The sequence below is a fragment of the Opisthocomus hoazin genome, chromosome W (genome assembly GCF_030867145.1).
Source record: "Opisthocomus hoazin isolate bOpiHoa1 chromosome W, bOpiHoa1.hap1, whole genome shotgun sequence".
Classification (NCBI taxonomy): Eukaryota; Metazoa; Chordata; class Aves; order Opisthocomiformes; family Opisthocomidae; genus Opisthocomus; species Opisthocomus hoazin.
The window spans coordinates 25,344,747-25,366,910 of NC_134453.1; the positions used below are offsets into that span (position 1 = coordinate 25,344,747).

A 22,164-nucleotide genomic window follows, 5' to 3' on the forward strand; every position below is an offset into this window, starting at 1 on the left:
ATCTTCCAAAAGGGCAAGAAGGAGGACCCAGGGAACTACAGGCCGGTCAGCCTCACCTCCATCCCGGGAAAGGTGATGGAGCAGCTTATCCTGGAGGCCATCCTCAAGCAAGTGGAGGAAAATAAGGTTATCAGGAGTAGTCAGCATGGATTCACCAAGGGGAAATCATGCCTGACCAATCTGATAGCTTTCTACGATGGCATGACTGGCTAGGGAGATGAAGGGAGAGCCGTGGATGTTGTCTACCTGGACTTCAGCAAGGCTTTCGACACTGTCTCCCATAACATCCTCCCAGGGAAGCTCAGGAAGTGTGGGCTGGATGAGTGGTCGGTGAAGTGGATTGAGAACTGGCTGAATGGCAGAACTCAGAGGGTTGTCATCAGCGGCACTGAGTCTAGTTGGAGGCCTGTAACTAGTGGTGTCCCCCAGGGGTCAGTACTGGGCCCAGTCTTGTTTAACTTCTTCATCAACGACCTGGATGAAGAGTTAGAATGTACCCTCAGCAAGTCTGCTGATGACACCAAACTGGGAGGTGTGGTGGATGCACCAGCAGGCTGTGCTGCCATTCAGCGTGACCTGGATAGGCTGGAAAGTTGGGCAGAGAGGAACCTGATGAGGTTCAACAAGGGCAAGTGCAGGGTCCTGCACCTGGGGAGGAACAGCCCCATACATCAGTACAGGCTTGGGGTGGACCTGCTGGAGAGCGGCTCTGTGGAGAGGGACCTGGGCGTCCTGGTGGACGACAGGTTAACCATGAGCCAGCAGTGTGCCCTGGCTGCCAAGAAAGCTAACGGGCTTCTGGGATGTATTAGGAGGAGTGTGGCCAGCAGGTTGAGGGAGGTTCTCCTTCCCCTCTACACTGCCCTGGTGAGGCCCCATCTGGAGTACTGTGTCCAGTTCTGGGCTCCCCAGTTCAAGAAAGTTGAGGAGCTGCTGGAGAGTGTCCAGTGGAGGGCTATGAGGATGGTGAGGGGACTGGAACATCTCCCCTACGAGGAGAGGCTGAGGGAGCTGGGCTTGTTCAGCCTGAAGAAGAGAAGGCTGCGAGGGGACCTAATATATGCGTACAAATATCTCAAGGGTGGGTGTCAGGAGGATGGGGCCAAATTCTTTTCAGTAGTGCCCAGCGAAAGGACAAGGGGCAATGGGCACAAACTGAAGCACAGGAAGTTCCGTCTGAATATGAGGAAGAACTTCTTCCCTCTGAGGGTGACGGAGCCCTGGAACAGGCTGCCCAGGGAGGTTGTGGAGTCTCCTTCTCTGGAGATATTCAAGACCCGCCTGGACAAGGTCCTGTGCAGCCTGCTGTAGGTGACCCTGCTTTGGCAGGAGGGTTGGACTAGATGACCCACAGAGGTCCCTTCCAACCCCTACCATTCTGTGATTCTGTCCGACACATGGGTATGATTGGCCGTGACTGCCTAATTTTATGTACCATCATGTGTCTTTTAATTCCTTCAGTGATATTGTGTCACCAAAGGGCAAAAAAGTAAGGTTGGGCTCATTCCTAGCAGTGTACTTAGCCACATACCTAACGTGAAATATATTTGCAGCCAGACTAAGGGTAATCTCAGATCAATATTGTAGATTCATCATGTATTAAAAGTTGGTACTTCCTATTTTCTAGTCCCCTCGTCTTCCGTATTTATTGCTGCAATAATTCTACTCCAGGGAAGATCTATGTGAATTCTTGGAATATCCTTTTTTTATACAAGCAGACAAACTCTGGTACTATATGTAAGTAGATGGGAACTATTACTTTTACAAATACATTCAAGTGATAATAAATGATTATACTGGAACGGGTTAGTTTTTTAATAACTTACAGGAAAACACTTGATTTGAATGCTAAACATGGTGGTTTGGTGTCTTGAAGCTTTTTCCTCACCAGTAAAATTGATGTTATCTGGGTGTTACCAGCTTTGCCAGCTTACTGAACAAAATCAGTCTCCTGGATAATACAAGCCCATAGCCAATATACACCTGTTGACAAATGCCAATATGAACATGCTTCAGTGAATGGGTAATCTAGGGGAAAAAATACTACTTTGCCCCAGTACGTTACATGATTTCTGTAAATAAAGAAAAAATGCTATATGGAATGGCATGTGTGTGCATACATATAATTACAAAGTTTTGAGGCCAGCAATATTGCTTTTCAGCTGTTTTGCAAAAACACACAAGCATATGGGAGTTTCTGGTTGCTATGTTGTAGGAATATGCTATGAATATAAGTGACTCGTCTATTAATGAAAATAACTCTTAAAATGCTAGCAAAACCTAGAACATTTATTTAGAAGTATGTTGCAGGGACCCTAATCTAATCAGAGTATGCTAGGCATAGAATAGTGATGTTTCAGACTTGTTAGTCCTTCACTATTACCAAGTTTGGGTTTTGGGGGTTTGTTTTTTTGTGGTGTGTTTTGGTTTGTTTGTTTGTTTTTTTTACTTTAATAACTGAAATAATTTCATAAACTGGGTCCACCTGCAATAAAAATAAGGAATTTAGCACACATTACTATTACACAGATTTTCACTATGAGTTTTAAAATTTGAATCAAAACAAAGTTTTGAGAAACTTCTGTTTTTCTGACTTAGAATTGATACTTCTTAGGTTCATTTATCATGTTCCCTGGAATTTATAGATCTGAAAACTCACATTGTTTTTGCTATTAAGCATTTATTGTTTTAGAAATAATACGTTGATTCCTTGTTCGATTGTACATTACTGTAATTACTATGTGTGTCCATATAACACTTGATTATTAGATTAGTTAATCTCCAGTTAGTTCTGGTACTCAAAACTGTCAGTTACCTGTGAAGATACTTCAAGGGGTACAGCATCCAAGGCATGCTAGAGTTTTCAGAAAAACTTTACCAGTACTTTGGGGAAGAAAGACGTCTGTGGGATTCTCTGCATACAGCTGTCCATCACATAGGAAGTTGTGGATGTCTGCAGTAGAATTGGTGACTAGATTTAGGTTTGGATTGCCAGTAGGAAATGTCAGATTTGTTCTCTGGCATGGGTATATGAGAATAATATGACATGGCTGTCACCCCATGAGAAGGGCATAATGTTCTCACTTGACAGTTTTAGGAGTGAGATTTCTATTATCTTAGGTGGAATCTCCCCCCCCCCCCGCTTCTTCCCCCCCAACTCATTTCAAAAAGGAGGCCAAGCAGCCTCAGTGGTCAGTTTTATATTTTTAGCCAAGCATGTGGGTGCCACTTAACCTCATACAACATGAATAGGTGATTTTGTATGTGCAACAGTTTTTGTACTTAATTTTGCAATAACTCTATTGTAAACTTGTTGAGTATGTATAATCTGAAGGGGGAAAAGAAAAAGCTTGTTCCTAAGAAGTCTGAAGAAATCAAATCAATGGTAAATTATTGGTGACTAAGTTCCTAAGTGGAAATGTTGTAAATACTTCTCAGGTATAGGAAAGCGGTAATTAGCACGTGTACTGAAACAGAGCCTGAGAGCAGATTTGGCTCATGGATCTTTTCTATAGACTTTCTGGTTTTTATCTTTATGTAAATCAGATTAATTTTAGCACCTACTTAGCCTTTTCATTGTTATGTCTTTAAACTCACTAACTGACTCAGTAGGAGAGGCAAATCTGTTACCTTTAAGTTAGTGACTCTTGCGGGTTTTTTGTGAATAATCCAGGGTTCAGTCTTATAGCTATCAAACATAAAGGAGAAGGATTAGACAGTGTTGGCCTGACTGAGAAATCATTGAAATTAATGGAAAATTTCTAGTTGACTTTCATGGCTTTGAATCATAAATACGTAATGAATGTGTAAATTTACAGCCTCCTGTTCGCCAACTACTGTTTAAAAATAACCAAGAGGAATTTGCTTTACTTTCCCTTAGTTGATATAGTATGTGGTGCTGTCTTCTCTGTTAAATCTTAAAATCTGCCAGTGAGAAACAGGAGTGGTTTATGTCTAGAAGTTACTGGACTAAATCTAATTAGTTTATAAAGTATCGAGTGTTACTACTTTAGCAATATACAACATATAATAATGTTTGAATTATTAATTTTTCTCTCCCATTTGTTCTGTTCCCTGGCATAGTTACTAAAACCTAGACTGCCTTTGGAGTTGCATATTTAGTACAGGTAGATGAATGTGGTGCTGAGTTTAGCCTCTGTGTTTAGCCTTTTAATTACAAAATGGGAAGAGGAGTATGACACCAATATACCAAATAGGATTGGAGCCCCATCCAGAACAAGGACATTTTCCTCCATTATTGAATTTTTATCAGGTGAGATTGAGAGGAAGATATCTTCCTCTGTGCTAAACGAGGATCTCATAACAACCTGATGGCAGTCAGGAAGAGCAGCTTCTTTTACTAGCTATAGCAATTGCATCCCCTGCAACCCGTCTGGAGAGTTTTCAAACAGGTTGTTGGAAGAGGTGCTAGTTCAGCTGTATGTGACTAAGCTGCAGTTGTTGCACAATAATGTAATAGTTCTGTGGGACAAAATAGTTTAACTGTATTGTACAGAACTTTTACTGGGCTATTTGAAATTGCCTAGTAAAAGTTGATGTCCTTTAGAGAAATAGAATATTTAGCAAGTTACACAGAGGCCTGTTAGCTTTTATTCTTTGGCTTCATAAGCTCCAAACCGTTAGAATCGTAGAATAATTAAGGTTGGAAAGGACCTCTGAAGTTCCTCTGGTCCAATTCCCAAGTCAAAGCAAAACCAACTTGGATCAGGTTGTTGAAAGCTTTATCCTTATGAGTAGTAACAATTTGCCACCATTTCCTTAAACCCATATTTTTTTTCCTATTTCTGATGGGCCACATTAAGTAACTTTGTCTTCAGTATTATTCACTGGGCAAATATTCTACTTAATTAAACATCATATGAAATATGTCTAATTTTTCTTCTGTTATATTGATGTGTCTCTCATTAGCTAAAGTTATATACCCTTACAACATGGGTCTTTGAAGAATTTTAGCGAAACTGCATTATTCTTCACAGGTTGTGAAACTAATGTCAATACTTGATTTCTAGCAATGTGTATCTGTCTTTCTCCACAGTTCGTATCCAGGGCTTTTATCTTTCACAGATCCATGTTGCTTCACAGTAGAGGAGAGATCGAGGCATTTTGAAGACAGAAAGTAAAGGATATCCCCTCATTAAGGGAGGGATGGTGGGGAGAAGGGAGAATATAATTATAAACCTTATCAATGTGTTTGTCCACTAAGTAAAGAAAAAGTGGTTTATCATTTTTAGCTTAAAATATATCTACTGTAATGAACGATTAAATCCTTTTCATGTTAAATAGTAGATCAGTTAAGAGTTCTGATGTTACCCTTATGTCTTGAATCACTAATTATAAGTCATTTCTTTAGCAATCCCTCTTCAGGCTTCTGCTTGCATTTCTGAGATCTCATGAGAGATACATTTCATAATCTTTTGTATAGTGTGACAAAGTGAATTATTTGTACTGTGTTATTACTAGTGACATAACAAAGTGTGTTGCTTCCTGTGCTGTTCCTTTCATATACTAGCACTGTAATCATCCAGAACAGCACTGACTTTAGAGACTGTTACATACATTGATTTTTGAAAGGACAAAATTAGCAGCCTTCTGTTCACTTAAGCAGGAGCATAAACATTGATAAAGTGGTGTTGTTCTAGCTCCTCTTTTCTTTAGGGACCAGGTGTGTTTACTGTCTGGTTTTTAACCTCAGTAAGTGCAAATTAATGCAATACTATTTGAATAGTTTCATTTCATGCCTTGTAGTCTTTCATCCATTGTCAAGAGATGCAAATTTGCTGACTTTAAAAGACCAGTTTTCTTGGGTATATTTTATACATGGGAACACTACACTATTGTATTTCTGTAGTTTCTCCCCCTCCTGCATATTTTGGAGCACTTTTGTGCTCTATGTAAGCTCAAAATATTTTGTTTCCAATTTTCAATTATATTTCCTTCTACAGTTCATATATATAATATATACAATTTGTGTGCGCATATATATAATATATACAATTTGTGTGCGCATCAGGGAAGGGTGTTGAGCCTCAATTTGGTAGTTTTATTCTTAACACGTATACTTACTTGTTAGTTTGTTAGCTAATATTACACCCAACTTGGCAAACTGATTTCTTTTTAATCTGTATTTTGTGTTTTGCTGGGAAACCCTAATCTCTATAAAAACATGTTACTTAGTTCTTAAGATGATAGGGCTACTGGAGCTGTCTGATGCATTGAGGTCTATGCTATCTAAAAATGTTTAAGTGAACCGTGTAATAAAGATCGCTATCAAGTATGCAGAGCATCAGGAGTTACTCAAGACTAAGGGCTATGTGGTTACTTCTGGAGACAGTAACAACTTTATTTGAAGTTCCTTTTAAATAGCTGGTATATTCTTTCACTGCTATAGGATTCTTCCTTTGAAAATGGATATGATGGCTATCTGACTTTGGCAGAATATGTACAAGACTTCCTAAATCACCTCGCCGAGCAACCAGGTTGTTTTGAAACTGAAATAGAGCAGTTTGCTGAAACCCTGAATGGCTGGGTCACTGCAGATGAAACTTTGCAAGAACTTGTTGAACTCATATATCAGCAGGTAGCCTGTGTATTCTATCTTATAACATGGATGTTATGTCTCTGTTACCTAGTGTCCAAGATATGCATACTAGTATTATTATATCATTGTACCTATGTAGTATTTTAATGGTTTGAATTTTTCTTTTTAGACTGAAACATACAGGGAAAGATTTTTCTCAGTAAACTGAAATGATAGCTCAAGTGTGGGATACTTGGCTGGTTGATAAGTTTTCCTGATTTACTCTGTTTCCTTTGCTATGTATTTGAATCTCCCAGGGTCACATACTAGAGTTGAAATTATAGCAGTTAATTAAAGGAATTATATTTGAATTGTTGGTTTTATATAGTAGAGACTGAAGAAACTCTTAAGCAATGTCAGTTGTACGTTTTTATTCTATGTTACAAAAACATTCTTCATAATACCTAGATATTTTTCATTCCTTGGTATTTTAAAAATAAATTTATACCTACTGTGCACATCACTCTTTGGGAAATGCTCTTTTACTGGCAGGCTTTGTTCTTCATTTGGAATTATACCTATTTCAGAACAGCATAATTGGAAAAAAGGAAAACTAGTCTGCTGGTAACTAGGTCCAGTCCCATTGGTGGCCATGAAAATGAGGACAGAGACCTTGAACTGAACTCTGTACTAATTGGGGGAGCCATTGGAAAGAACAGTTTAACCTGTGTTGCTAAGCAAATGGGCTGCTGTTACCATCTTCTGGGCTTGCTGCAGAGAATGAAGTCACACTTGTGCTTATTATCTATTACATTGGGAGTGTCTCACTTTCCCAAGTTGCTTTCAAATTCTACCTTGAAGGATGTAAACTTTATTCACCTTTTAAGTGCAGATATTTGCAGAATTTTTTTACTATGAAATAATCTGGGGTAAGTAGAAGCTGCATGACTGGTTGGTCATTGTACAGAACTATAGAGTCTTAAGTTTTTTATTATAATACAGAATAGATGCACATTTAATTCAGAACAGTTTAGTTAAACATTAAGATTACCTGTGCTGTGTTTGGCAGCATCATTTTCTCATCCTTTTGTTTGGACACATGGAGAATAGTTGTTAAAAGATTAAAATATTCCATATAAATTTATTAGAAGGAAAAAAGGAATTTATCCTATTTATAACTTCATATATGTTAAATAAATTTGCTCTCATTTAATGTAAGTCTTTTAATTTTGCCTCTTCTTCTGTCCCCCTATTTAAAACAAGTCTAATGTTGGGGTTGAATGTGCCTTCCTTAACTGAGAAGCGTTGAGTGTTATCAGTCTGAAATATAACAGTTTTATGTGAAAAATAAAACTTAGCTCAGTGCAAAATGCTGTCCTAGTATACAAAAGCATATGATTTAGCTTTGTCGTATGTCAGGATATGATAGTGTTTGAGTGTCAGTCAGCTATGCCTATTATTCTTCTGTCTTGAGCTTCTGCTAAAGTGTTCATGTACTCATCCTGGTTTATCACAAAACTTCAATTAAAATTGCTGAAATGTGTTTATAAGCATCTGCCTCAGTGATGTTTGAGCAGATTTACAGATGCTAGGTTTGTGAAGGAAAAAGGTTAAAATGGAAGAAACCCAAGTCCTGTACAGTCTTCCCTTCCTCTGGATATCAGGTATCTTAGCCTGTCTATAAGAATTAATTATCTGCTTCCCCCTGTTCTTCCCAATTCGTTTATGTCTTGACAGTGAAGTGCCAGTTCTCTTGCTTTCCAAAAGCTGAACGCTCTGACTTCATGGCTTAAGAATCTTGACTGTTGTCTAGTTCATACAGTGGATTGTTGCTGTTATAGTAACTAAATTTTTTCAAGATATGTATTGGTAGACTAGCCTTCATGCTTAGAATGTGACTTTTTTGAGTTGGAGATAAGCTGGGCTTACCAAGCAACATTATTGCCCTATAATGATTGATTATTAAGATGATAAAAAGAGGGGCACCTCTTCTAGTCCAAGCAACTGATTGAACCAAAGCACCAAAAAGCTCATTAGCTATTTCACATGCCTCTTACTGGAAACTAAAGTCAATTTGACTAAATTACTGGAAAGAACTGAGGTATCTTTGGAAGATACATCTAATTTAAGTAATGTTATGCACGTAGTGCAGTTACATTGAGTGCATATTTTCTTCTGCCTGTAGAAGGTAACGAGCTGTAGTGCATTGACATACTAATGGCAAGATGCTTTTTTCAGACACTTTAGAAGCAGAAGCATGCAAGCACATCTATCGTGCTAATAGATGATCAAGATATAAAAGGAATGTTCAAAGATGATAAAGCCAAAGGAGAAGTTAAATGAATTTTTAGTATTCCTGGGCTTTTTTGAGCAGAGCTGATCAAGTTACTTAGACCAGAGCCTCTTTTCAATGAAGCTGCATCTGAGAAATAATCTCAAATTCAAGTCTTGTTAGAAGACAGTTCAAAACAAATGAACAGTAATAAATTGCCAAAATAAGAGAATGTTCTGCTTTAAGTTCTGAGAGGTTGAATGTAGACACTAATGAATTCCCAATTACTTTTTCCACCTCTTGGAATTTTCGAGTTTCAGATTTAAAGCAAAATATTTTTCAGACAGTGTATAACACACGTGAAATTTCATTGATACCACCTGTTTTTAGATGATAAAAGTAAAATGTTCAACAGTAACAGTATCTGTTTTAGAAAAAAGAACCCATCAAGAGCTATTAACTGTAATGATACAGATTTAATATCTGAATCGGGAGTTTGCTATTCTGCAGCTTGCTGGAGCACATACAGGAGAAAGTATTTATCTTTACTTGCCATGTTCTTGTGCTCTTTCCCTGGGCATTCACTATTGACAAAAATAGATTCTGGGATAAATAGCACTTAGACTGAATGAAGGTGATTCTTTGATTCTTTTTTAATTTACTTATTTTTGTTTTAATGCACTCATTGCTCCTTGAGAGAGTGTGTGTCCTTGAAAAAGTGTCTTAATGTCCATTGTTGATTTTTTTTTTTTTTTTTTTTTTTTTTTTTTTTGGTACAAACAATTTGTAAGTGACTTTCAGACACTCTTTAGTGTAGGTCACAATGGAGAAGTAGAATTGAGGACACATGGCATAATGGTGGTGGTTTTCTTAAAGCCACAAAATTGCAGTGTAATGAACTCCCAAGTGCTGAAATGCATGTAGCAAAGTGATGAGATACAAAAATTAATATGAGAAATAATAATTATTAATCTTCTGCTCTTCAGTTGTCTAGTCAACTGTCATTAAACACAGTTTTCCAAAAAGCTTTTAAAGATATTTCCTGATAACCTAATCATGACTTTTATGAATAATTTATTTTTTCACTTTTATTTTGGAAGGCCACATCTGTTCCAAATTTTTCCTACATGGGAGCACGGTTGTGTAACTATCTATCTCACCATCTAACCATTAGTCCACAAAGTGGGAACTTCCGACAGTTGTTACTTCAAAGGTCAGTATCAGCATGTCATTTTAAGCTCCTTACTTTCTCAGGTTGAGTGTTGTCTTCTTTTGTATGTAACTCAACATAGCATGCAAAGAAGTATATATTTAAAATAGAAGTTTAGATTTAGGATTATTAAAGCACAGGTACATACTGGATATTGAATACATACATTTTAAAATATTTTTATATTTTTAAATATGGAAATAGGACTCAATTTGGGGTTCTGTAGGCTCTTTTGAACTGAGTATATTAGGCTGATACCAAATTACAGGGTAAATTTGAAAGCTAGTCAACTTTAAAAGTATACTAAATGCACATATATGTACTGTCCTTGTCCTTTGACTCTTGCTAGGACTTATTTCATTGTGTTTTTTCTTTAATTACTTTTCTGGCTGGAGTTGCTATGTAAGATTTATTCATAACTGACTTGACACCTATGAAGTAGATGCATAAAATCCAGAAAGATAAATTTCTTCAGTTTTCAGTTACTACAGAATTTGGGGGCTTACAGTTTAATAATGATTAGACCTCATAGTTGACAAAAATGCAGCATTTTTTAAATGGATGTGTTTCCTTTTAAATCTTACTGTATGACATTTGAAGGAGTAGTACACTTCAATACTTCAGAATTCTTTAGAAATTAACCTTTTTTCTTTAAGGACTTTTGACTTTCTAAGCTTCGGACTTGCTTCTTATTTTAAAAGTTTCACTTATTCCACCTATGTTTAGGAGCAAAGGCATGATAAACTTAAAAGATCATCAAAATGCATTGCATTGCTGTGAATCAGGAGCAGTACCTTATGGAGAAGCTGAAATTGCCTTCAAAATTATCACTTTTGTGTTGGTTTTTTTTAAATACGTTTGTTACTTGAACAATACCATGAAGGAAATCCCTGTTAATATTGGATTATCTGATTCCCGATTTTAAAGCCAACCCAATAGACAACATTCCTTTTAGCACCCTGAAGGCATAAATTTAAAGTTGCTTATGTTTTTATTGCTAATATAGATGGAATGGGGGGGGGGGATAAGGGAAATAAACAAGCTAATAATAAGAATACAGAGAACTCCTGTTTCTCAGCTCAAGTTTCTACTTCAAATTTTTTATTTCAACTCCTTAGATTTTTCAGTTTCTCAGGTGTTTCTTAATCTGTTACATAAGCATTGAGAATACATTGGAGGTGGTCTTGCTTTCCTTTTTATTTCAAATATTTTTAAGTTTGTTTTTGAACTGCTATGTAAATTTGTATATTTTTGACACAGTTGCTGAATACTAGAAAATTACCTTACTACCATGTTATCTTAATCCTCTGTATTTGCATTTGTATTTAAATTACGCATTACTATCACTTAAAATGGTAGTACAAAGAATTTATCGAATAAGTGTAAAGGCATCTAAGACAATGTGGGCAGCACCCTGAAAGGGGGAAAATGTCTTTCAGAGTATACCTACTTTATTTCTGTTGATTTTTGGCTGCCCATGTTAAACTTCCTGGACCCATATTCTAGTATATAAACTGTGTAACTGTCTTTTAATTTTTACATGTTGCAATTTTGTTCTATTTCGTTTTGCCGTCTCAGATATCTCAGTGCTTGAAAACACAATCACGTAATCATATGTAGTCATCTAGAAGGACAAAAATCCACATTGTCTTTGTGAAGTCCTCTCACTTCCTTCACAAATCATACTTCCTAGCATTCAGCATTTAACAGTTTTAATGCAGTGAATAAGTTCTTAGCATTCTGTTTAATAAGTAGCATGTTACATACGTTGGGATGTCTAAAGATTATATGATTTTTGTTTTAATGTTTTCAGGTGTCGAATAGAGTATGAAAACAGAGATGAAGCTGCCAAAGGAGATGAGACTACTCGAAAACAATTTCATGCCTTTGTGTTGTTCTTAGCTGAACTTTACCTTAACCTAGAGGTAAGAAGAAAGTTGCATGTCTGATAGTTCTTCATTATTTTTTGTTGTGTTTAGGTAAACACTGAAATGGAATATCATTTGAGGTGTGGTTTTTTGGTTTTGGGGGGTGGTGTTTTTTGGTTTTTGTTTGTGTTTTTTGTTTTTTTTTTTAAAGGAAGAGGGGAATAAAGTAGAACTACTTCAGAACAGTTTCATTATGTGTGTCCAAGAAACAGATAAACAAAAAAGGACAAGATCATCAGAAGTGAAATGTATAAAGATTAAAAAAAAAAAGAAGTGTAATAATTCATAAAAAGAACCAACCATAAACCACCTTTGGAATGAAGCTTTTGGTATTTTCTTTTGTCTAGTAAAATCACCAGATGACTACACTTAACCAACATAGGAAACTTTACAACCTAGCAGAAGCAGATCAGGATCAATAACCCATGTAATTCAGTATTCAGCCACTAATAGAAGCTATTATCAAATGCTTGAGGAAGGCGTGGGAGTCTTCAAAATGAGCAATTAAAAATGCATACCTTGAAAGAGATTTCTTCTGAAGGTTGTCCTTGACTTATGAATGAAACATGAGATCTTGTGTTTAGATCAGGTTTTTGTATCCAATACATGCAAAAAAGTGTATGTACACATAAAAATTATTTGACTCTTGTACATGTGAGTTCAGTAAGTTCACTGACTACTATAGTGTCCTTAAAAGTATTTTTTCACTGGATTATTTCAAAGGTTTAATTTAAGCAGACACTATAAAAATGTTCTGCTGGCATGAGGAAACAAAACTCTGACTCTTCCATTTTTGTTCATAAGTGGGCCTTGAAATCTAATTTTCACTTGCTAGAAGTAAAAAGGAAGCTTTCCAAAGGGTTTGGGGGAGGGGGAGTTGCCCAGTTTGGAGTATATAATTTATTTTTAAACCATTTTCTATAATTTTTAAATATATAAAGAGGCCTTCTAGAAGTAAGCTACTCTACAGCTGTAGAGAATGCATAACACAGGATGGGAGGGAACATGGGATTCTGAGAATTTGGGATGATGTGGACCACTTGCCAGGCATTTTCCAGCTTTTCTTAGCAATTTATTAGTAAAGAAACAAAATGCTAGGCGAGCATTGTTATGTATATGTCAGAATTGTAAGGATACTACTCAAAGTCTGTGTTTACAGTATTTGGCGTATTCTTCCAACTGAAGAGCTCAACTATGTTAATCACAAACCAAATCATACAGCATTCGAGAGAGAAAATGTGACTAAATTAATTTATAGAACTTAAGTCTTTTAAATATGGTTTGGTTTTGATTCTTTTTAAATATATTTTGCAGATTAAAGGAACAAAGGGACAGGTAACACGAGCAGAAATTCTTCAAGAAGGCCTTCGAGAGTTACTAAATGCACTCTTCTCTAATCCTGTGGATAATAATTTGATATGTGCAGTGAAACTGCTGAAGGTGAGACAGTAGTTTAAAAAAAAAAAAATTTTTTAAAATATATTATCATAGTCCTGAATGAAAGAAGGAAGCTCATGAGCACTACTTGTTTATATAATTATATGTAGATCGTAATATATTTTAAATACAAATACTAAGATGCTTTGTGTTTTTTTTCTTCTTAAGATTTTTTTTTTTTTTTTAATCTGGGATAAGTAAAAATAGAGTACATGACAGCTGACAGTGGAAAGTGAGGAAAACAAGATATGGTCGTACATGGTTCCTGCTGGTGAACTGGTGGGGAAAAAAAAATAAGGGGGGGGGGGGGGAATCAGTGAAAGTCTATTTCTCTGTGTCACAGGCTAGAATGGATTCCTGGGCCACAGATTCAAGATCTAGGCTAACAGAGGTAGCCACATCACATGATTCCTTCTGTAGGTTGGTACTATAGTATGTGGTTAACAGCTCTAATTAAATGAAGTAATATGGAGAGGTTTCTAATTATGGGTAATTAGAAATTCAGAATTTATTAGATAAAAGGAGGGGAGGGAGTGTTTCGTCTCTTAATCAGCGTGAACATTATTGGAGTTAAGCAACTGTCTGTCATTCTTGGATGTCCAGCTCGTATGCTTCCATGCCCTGCGAATGCTTTAACTGGATGCCTCAAAAGAGAAATGAGCAGTGGGTTGTGCTTCTGGAACACATAAAGTGTAGGTGATACTGTTATAAAACACTTTCTTGTCAGAAAGATGAGAATTTTCGCATATCTAAATGAAGTACTTGAAGATTGGGAAGAGAAAATGGAGAGAGTGTGGGTTGTTTTTTTTTTCCCAAAAAGCCCTACTAGACAAGGAAAGATACGCAGGGAGCGTTATATTTCTTTTTGAGACAATGGATGTACTTTCGTACCTTTGAGAGCAGGATTCAGAATGTTGCAATATTTCTGTGTCGACATGACCCAAGTAACAGTATGGTCAAATGCAATCTCCATGTCCCACTGATGTGCAACTTCAGAAAGATGAAGAAGTATAATGATTTTTCACAAGAAATTGCTGCAATATTAAAAAAAAATTGTTACAACTATGCGTTTTGTTGTAATGTGACTGTTTGACAGTGTAATTAAATCGCTGCAGGGTTGTTTCAAAATCAAGACTGAAAGGAGGGAAGTGGCTGTGAACTTCTAGGCAACATAAACATTGGACATAGACTACAGACAGGATGGTAATTCTAAAATAAGCTATTTACAAGGTCTGTTAATCTGTTTAGCAAAAAGATATAGGAGATTGGGACCTTCAACCCTCAGGTAGTCACACAATGCATCTAAATGTGATGAATTGTTGCAGAATCTCTTCTGTTGACAGTTTCTTAAAGTTTTATAATTTACTTTTTTAAAAAAAAAAATTACTAATCCCTTGTCTTTAGTTGACAGGCTCAGTTTTAGAAGATGCCTGGAAAGAAAAAGGAAAGAATGATATGGAGGAAATGATTCAGAGAATTGAAAATGTTGTGTTGGATGCAAACTGTAGCAGGTGAGAAGATCAATTTATGTGCAGTGTTCTGTTTTTATATTAAAAGAACACCTTAAAAATCTTCAAGAATAATGAACATGTCCAAAACATTACATTAAAAACTTTCACTTACAAAAAGTAAGGTGATATTTGGGTCACTTCCCATGTAACTATAAGTAATTTTCAGTGAAGCGTGTGTGTGTTGTTTCACTTTTTGGTCTTTTTTTTTTTTATCTTTTACTAGAGATGCATGTTCCACTTAATGAGATGGTGGTGGTTTTTTTGGGGAGGGTTTGGGGTTTTGGTTTTTGGTTTTTTTTTTTTTTTAAACCTTTAGGTGTTGAAATCTCCCTTGAGTGCTTTAGACTCTAAAAGCATGTATAAATACAAAAATACAATAGTGGTGATATAGTTTATCTTTTTAAATCTGAATTTAACAGCATTAAATATAGTATACAAATCACTATAAATGTAAGGGTAAAATGGAATATGCTTTTTCTTCTGGAGATTGTACATTTTTTGCAGGTTCTTACTACAGGCTGGAAAAGAATGAGTGGTTGGCTAATGTATTCTGCTTCTCAGTTTGCAATCAACTGCATGCATGAGGTTATCTTATTCTGCTGTATTTCATCCTCATTCTTGCAAACTTACTAAAACCCTATAGAGGGTTCAGACATTGTGACCTGATCTCTTGCCATATGGAGGGAGGACAGCAGATAGCTGGTAGTATCTGTTGGTTGTAATTTAGCTGACTCCCAGGAAAGACAAGGAAAATCTTGCTTCAGGGACCAGAGAAAACAGATAGCACAAGCCTAAGGCTTCAAATACACAGAAATATGAACTTCTTTTTATAGAAGAAATAAATGAAGATGATTTTTAATTTTTTTTACTTAATGAGACTCACTGAACTTTTCTCCATGGACTTGCTTAAAAGAAGAAAGCAATTTCTCTTATTTTGGGGATTAAATGGGTGGTGGCATCTAATGTATTGTAGACATTACTTCTCACTGTTGACTACAGAATTTCAATGTGATTTAGAGAGCTAAAGTTAGGAGCACAAGTTAGATGATTAAAATACAATTTAAAGATCATGTCCACTTTTCCTCAGTACTGTCCTTTTATAAGGAAAGGATTTGTTCCTCAACTTGTGCTGCAGGTTTGGTATCTTGATTTAAAAACTATAGCAATTTCTATTTTATATGGACTCCTTATTTCACCACAGAGGAAATGGAGAGAGTGAGTGTCTCATGATTCAGAGGGACACATAAAGCATCTACACTTGCAGGAGAAAAAAAAAAAACCTAACTCAAAACTGTCTGCAGTCTGGACCAAATTTTGTCCTTTTTGGAGCTTTTTTGAGATTTAGCTGTTTAGTATATGCAAGATGTAGTCCAATTATTGCTTAGCACAAAACATTCTAACTTTTGTGATGCTTCTGTTTATTTCAGAGATGTGAAACATATGCTTCTGAAACTAGTAGAACTACGATCAAGTAACTGGGGTAGAGTTCATGGAACTTCTCCACATACAGAAGCTACCCCTGAAAATGACCCAAACTATTTTATGGTAAGAATGTACTGACACTTCAGGTCCTTAATTTGATGTGAATTTAACTTGATTCATAGACAGTCACATTGCTGAAAGTTACAAACAGCTGTCTCTGAACACATATAATTTACTGTATAACTTTATTCTTAGAACGAACCAACATTTTACACTTCTGATGGTGTTCCTTTCACTGCAGCAGATCCAGGTACGTCACAAGCTTAGTATACCTGTCTTCTCAATCTTCTTTTAAGAAGTTGTAATTAAGTTTGTCCTATTGAAGTGCATAAAAAGCTATTCTTAAAATATCTGAAACTCATACAACTTAAAAGACAAAATCATGTCTGAATTCCTGGATTTGTGTAACATGTGCCTTATTTTGTATTAAAAGAAGGTAAATGTTTGAAATGGAGAATGTGCATTGGAGTTCATATAGTTCAGAAGAATTTGTGCCATAGTCCTCAGCACTTGGTCTCTTCAGGAAGCCAGAAATCTTCAAGTCTTTTTTTTGGTTGCCCATTGTTAGTAGCAAAAGGGTATGTTTCTTCATTGGTTTCTTTGTTTTCTATAATCTGAGCACAACATGGCATAACATCATTTGAGGTAAAGACATCTCTGACTACTTTTACAGTTCTCTGGGAAGATAGGTATTGTTCTTAGAGGTTGGTTGATGTCCTGAGAAAACACCGTAGCAGGAATTTTTTTTATAATATGTTTCATGCCATTTATGGTTTCATTAAATAGGCTATTTTTAAACTGTATAGATGTACGTTAATTTAGAGGATTAGTCTTATATGTTACTTGGTTTCATTTTTACTGTGCCAGATTACCAAGAAAAATACCAAGAGCTGCTTGAAAGAGAGGATTTGTTTCCAGATTATGAAGAAAATGGAACGGATTTATCAGGACCTGGAGATCAGTATGTTTTCTTTTTGAATGATAGTTGGGGTTTTTTTTAACATTAGTTATTTTTACTGCAGACTTAGGAATCCAGTCTTGGTGAAAATTAAACTAAATTATATAATTATTATTTAGCCCTACATTGGAAGTTATGTATTTGTTCAGGTGTAAGTTGAGTTGTAATCGCACAAGTTCGAAACAAATTTTATATTTATCCAACTGAGTAGGGCAATTGAATTTCAGATATTTTTACACGTGTACAAATATATTCTCTTCTGCATTTTAAAAAAATAAAATTGCAAGCAAAATGAAGCACCAGACCTTCAAGTGTTGGTAGTGAGGCAACCTGAATTTATTTGACTGATGCACGTATACATCCTAGCTAGAGATAATTACAAAATTTTCAGTGTCTTTCAAAGGGAGGAGGTTATTAAGTTTCTCTCTTCAGGATAAGTAGTATTCCCCCAATTAAATGGCTATTCAGTATTCCTGTAGAACAAGAAAAGCAACCTAGTGGCAAAAGGGGAAGCAATAGGTGGGAATATAGTCTGACTTTGACACCAGTTTATAAGAATTTGATAGGAAACCAATGAAAGAAATACAGTCTAAAACAAATTGCTCTGAGCTTTGTGCTCATCTGGTTGAAGGAGGACTTTCAGATTGTCACCGAAAATCCGGGAATAAACCTCGTAACACCAATGTAGTGTTAAAAGGCAGGCATTCTTTATTGCAGCGCTGGATGCACGGGGGATAATTCCACCGAACGTGCATACCCCATACCCCTTCCGTGCAGTTTATATAGATCAAAATATACATATTCATCTGATTACATAAGCTCTTCCTTTCATAGTCAAATCAGTCCATTTTCATACACTCCTCCCACCCGCACTTGTGCAGTGCCTCCTAGTGGTGGTCGTCGGGGGTCCCAAGATGAAGGTTTATCCTCTTCATCACAGTTTCTGCGCAAACTCAGTTTTCTTCTGGCACTTGTCCCTGCGGCACGGGTCGTCTTGACCAGTTCTAGGCAACTGCTAGTTTTAATTAAAACTAACTTCTTGGGGGGGGGGAGATGTATGACTTTTTGCTTCAGTTAATTTACACAATAGATAGGTACCACAAATGCACCTGCAACCATTAGGTAATGCTATTTCTATTAAAAATCCCCCTCCACCACTATTGTTTAACATTAATGATTACCTAGGGACTAAACCCTCTGTTCCCAGACCTAATGTCCAGATGGGCAGGGCTGTACAAGGGACATAGCAGCATTGTTCATATTTATGGTTAACTGATTCCATCACCTTGGTTACAAGATCATGATTTGATACCCAAAAACATTTTCAGTGTTGTGTTTATGTGTGATAAGAGTGCTGGTCTGGATCGATATTTTTGTTAGCAAATCAGAAAACTTTTAGATGGCAGCTAGCTGAGGGGAGCTACAGGAACTTTGGAAGATAGAGATGTCATCAGAAATGAACAAGCTCATACTGTGGAAAAAACTACCCTCGTGAACTGCTGTGCTTAGAATGAATTAAATGCAAAATGGAGACAGACAGTATTTAAACATAGCAAATCTGAAGAGTGACATGTGGAAGACTGAGTCAACCTTCATGCAAAGGTGACTGTGACACCTTCTTTGCTGAAGGCTTAAGAAAAGCTTAGACAAATCTATCCTGATCCTCTGCTAGCTATTTCTCATGACTGACATAAGGAACAAGGGTTCTATGTTGAGTTCCTTCTCAAGTCTACACTTCTACAGGAAAGGAGGAACAAATAAAATAAATATGTAGACTGCTTGTTACGGTTTAGGTCCTGGCTGGCAACAAAGGGCCACGCGGTCGCTCTATCGCCCCTCCCCCTGCTGGGGGGGGGGGAGGAGAATGGAAAGAAACAGGCAAAAACTGGTGGGTCGGGATAAGGGCAGTTTAACAGAACAGCAAGCAAAGAGAACAGTAACAACAATACTGATAAGGAGAATACGCAAAACAAAACAGTGAAATGCACAGATCAACTCTCACTGCCCGGTGCCCCTGTGCTCCCAAGCAGTGATTAACTTCCACCCGGCTATTGGAAAGCTTCTATTGCATTATTGCATTTTTCTGTCATCTTGTAAACTATTTCTGTCTTTTAGTCTGTGGACAGCGTAAGATGATCTAAAATGGTGATGAACGCTGTAGCTATTTGTACATATCTATGCTGCTTTGAGGTTTCTGTTTGTTTTCCTAGTACCCAAAAATTTTTTTTCTTCGTCCCCTTTTAGTAAATGTTATATTTAACTACCATTTATAAAGCTCTGTTTTATTTTTGACATCTACACAAGTATTTCACCTATTTACTGTTTCTGAAAATCTGTACATAACCTTAACATTTTTGGCATGTTTTGGTTTGGTTTTTGTTTGTGGTGTTTTTTGGGTTTTGTTTTTGTTTTTTTTTTATTTTAGGTATTTTGATGACCTTGATGACAAGATGGATCCAGAAATTGAAGCAGCATATGAAAAATTCTGTCTAGAATCAGAACATAAGAGAAATCAGTGAGATGTTACACACAAATGTTAGTTTATTAAGCCAGTTTAGGTATGGTTAGAATACAGGGGGGAACAAAACATTTGTACCAAAACAAGGAAGTTTAGTTTTTTCAAGTGCTAAAGTCATAAAATTTCCATTTTGTTAAACAGAATCTGCCAAAAATTGTGAACTTATGCCCTGTGCCCTGTTACTTTAAATATTGTGTATATATCATAGATTATTCTATGTACAGGTATATGAGCCATGCTTTGGCTGCAATAAAATTGATTTTAAAAGTATCATAATGGAAATTAAAATTTAATGGGGTCCTATAAAATTTCCCTTGGGAGGTAAAAGGGGAAGAAAAACTTGATCTGAATTTATTGTTTGTTTGGTTTAGTTAAAAAAAAAAAAAAATCAGATCTTGTATATTGTAAAAAGGATAAGTTCTAATGTATACTAAGGAGCATATGATCCAAATATGGTGGTGTGTGGTTTTTTTTCCTGTACATCACAATCATGAAATCATGACAAGTGGTTTGCAAAGGGTTTGTTTTGGGGGGGGTTCTGTTTTTGTGTGGTGTGTGTTTTGTGGTTTGTTTTTTTTTTTTTTTCTTTCCCTTCCTCTTCCAAAACACTGAATGAGGTCTGGACTCTTTTTCCTGGAATATATGTTATATGTTGTTATGGGTTTGCATGGCAAGGTTTTGGTGTGGCTTCTGTGAGAAGCTGTAAGAAGCTTCCCCCATGTTTGATAAAGCCAGTGTCAGCCGGCTCTAAGATGGACCCGCCGCTGCCTAAGCAACGGGTAGCGCCTCTGTGATAACATATTTAAGAAAGGGAAGAAAAAAAACTCTGGGTGAGACAGCAGTGAGAGAGAGAGGAGTGAGACTATGTGAAAGAAACAACTCTGCAGACACCAAGGTCAGTGAAGGAGGAGGGGGGGGGGAGGTGCTTGAGATGCCAGAGCAGAGAGCCTTCCCTGGCAGCTCGTAATGAAGACCATGGTGAGGCAGGTTGTCTCCCTGCAGCCTGTGGAGGTCCACGGTGGAGCAGATATCCACCTGTAGCCCATGGAAGGAACCCCATGCTGGAGCAGGTGGAAGCCTGAAGGAAGCTATGACCCCGTGGGGAGCCCCACGCTGTAGCAGGCTCCTGGCAGGACCTGCTGACCCATGGAGAGAGGAGCCCACTCTGGAGCAGGTTTGCTGGCAGGGCTTGTGATCCTGTGGGGGACCCATGCTGGAGCAGCCTGTTCCTGAAGGACTGCACCCTGTGGAAGGACCCACACTGGGGCAGTTCGTGAAGAGCTGCAGCCCATGGGAAGGACCCACGCTGGGGCAGTTTGTGGAGAACTGTCTCCTGTGAGAGGAACCTTCACGCTGGAGCAGGGGAAGAGTGTGAGGAGTCCTCCCCCTGAGGGACAAGGAGCAGCAGAGACAATGTGTGATGAACTGACCGTAACCCCCATTCCCCATCCCCCTGCGCTGCTCGGGGGGGGGGGGGGAGGTAGAGAAAAAGGGGTTGAGGCTGAGCCTGGGAAGAAGGGAGGGGTGGGGGGAAGGTGTTTTAAGATCTGGATTTGTTTCTCACTATCCTCCTCTGATTTGATTGGTGATGAATTAAACTCCCTTTTCTCCCCAAGTTCAGTCTGTTTTGCCCGTGACAGTAATTGGTGAGTGATCTCTCCCTGTCCTTATCTTGACCCACGAGCCTTTCATCATATTTCCTCTCCCCCGTCCAGCTGAGGAGGAGGAGTGATAGAGTGGTATTGGTGGGCACCTGGCATTTATCCAGACCAAACCAAAATATATGTTTATATGTGAAAAAGCAAATGGTATTTTGGAAGTTGGGTGCTTTCAAGACCTTTCATATGTTAACATTTTGAAGCAAACTGCTCTTTTTTGACCCCATATAATCATGTTAGTCTTCCTAGGATACACCATCGTTGTTGTTGCCAAACTCGGTTGTACTTCTTCCTGTTACCTGTTATTGGTTAGACTGAGTAGAACCTCTTACCAAAAACACATGGGAAATATTTCCCAAAAGGTAGCTACTGTAAAGAACACATCGCAAATAATTCTGTTATTCGTTTGGTGAAATAATTTGTGTGTCTGATAGTACAGCGAGCACTGACTCTTTTCTGGATGTTTATTTAACATACTTATTTAGGTTGGAGATTTGGAAAAGAAGATTTAACTAGCTTTGTTTCCTTTGGTATAATTTCCACTATCTTTTTGCTTTTAAAAAAACTTTTTTTTAATTTTTTTTTTGCATTCAAATATGCATTATAGTAAGGTAATAGTGTCTTCGAGGGACTCTGCCATACATGTTTAGTT

The 22,164-nt window shown here is 37.2% G+C and overlaps 1 protein-coding gene across 1 annotated transcript in view; it reads left to right on the plus strand.

Annotated features, from left to right (window-relative positions):
* The window catches only part of LOC142358788 (polyadenylate-binding protein-interacting protein 1-like), a 24,632-nt gene extending 4,508 nt beyond the window's left edge, over positions 1-20,124 (plus strand). The window contains exons 3-11 of the mRNA XM_075446497.1: positions 6,410-6,598; positions 9,911-10,023; positions 11,834-11,945; positions 13,263-13,388; positions 14,790-14,896; positions 16,324-16,441; positions 16,574-16,628; positions 17,246-17,339; positions 19,762-20,124. Of these exons, the coding sequence (XP_075302612.1) occupies positions 6,410-6,598; positions 9,911-10,023; positions 11,834-11,945; positions 13,263-13,388; positions 14,790-14,896; positions 16,324-16,441; positions 16,574-16,628; positions 17,246-17,339; positions 19,762-19,855 (1,008 nt within the window). The 3' untranslated portion in view covers positions 19,856-20,124. The remainder of the gene's footprint in view (positions 1-6,409; positions 6,599-9,910; positions 10,024-11,833; positions 11,946-13,262; positions 13,389-14,789; positions 14,897-16,323; positions 16,442-16,573; positions 16,629-17,245; positions 17,340-19,761) is intronic.
* Positions 20,125-22,164: the final 2,040 nt, after the last annotated feature.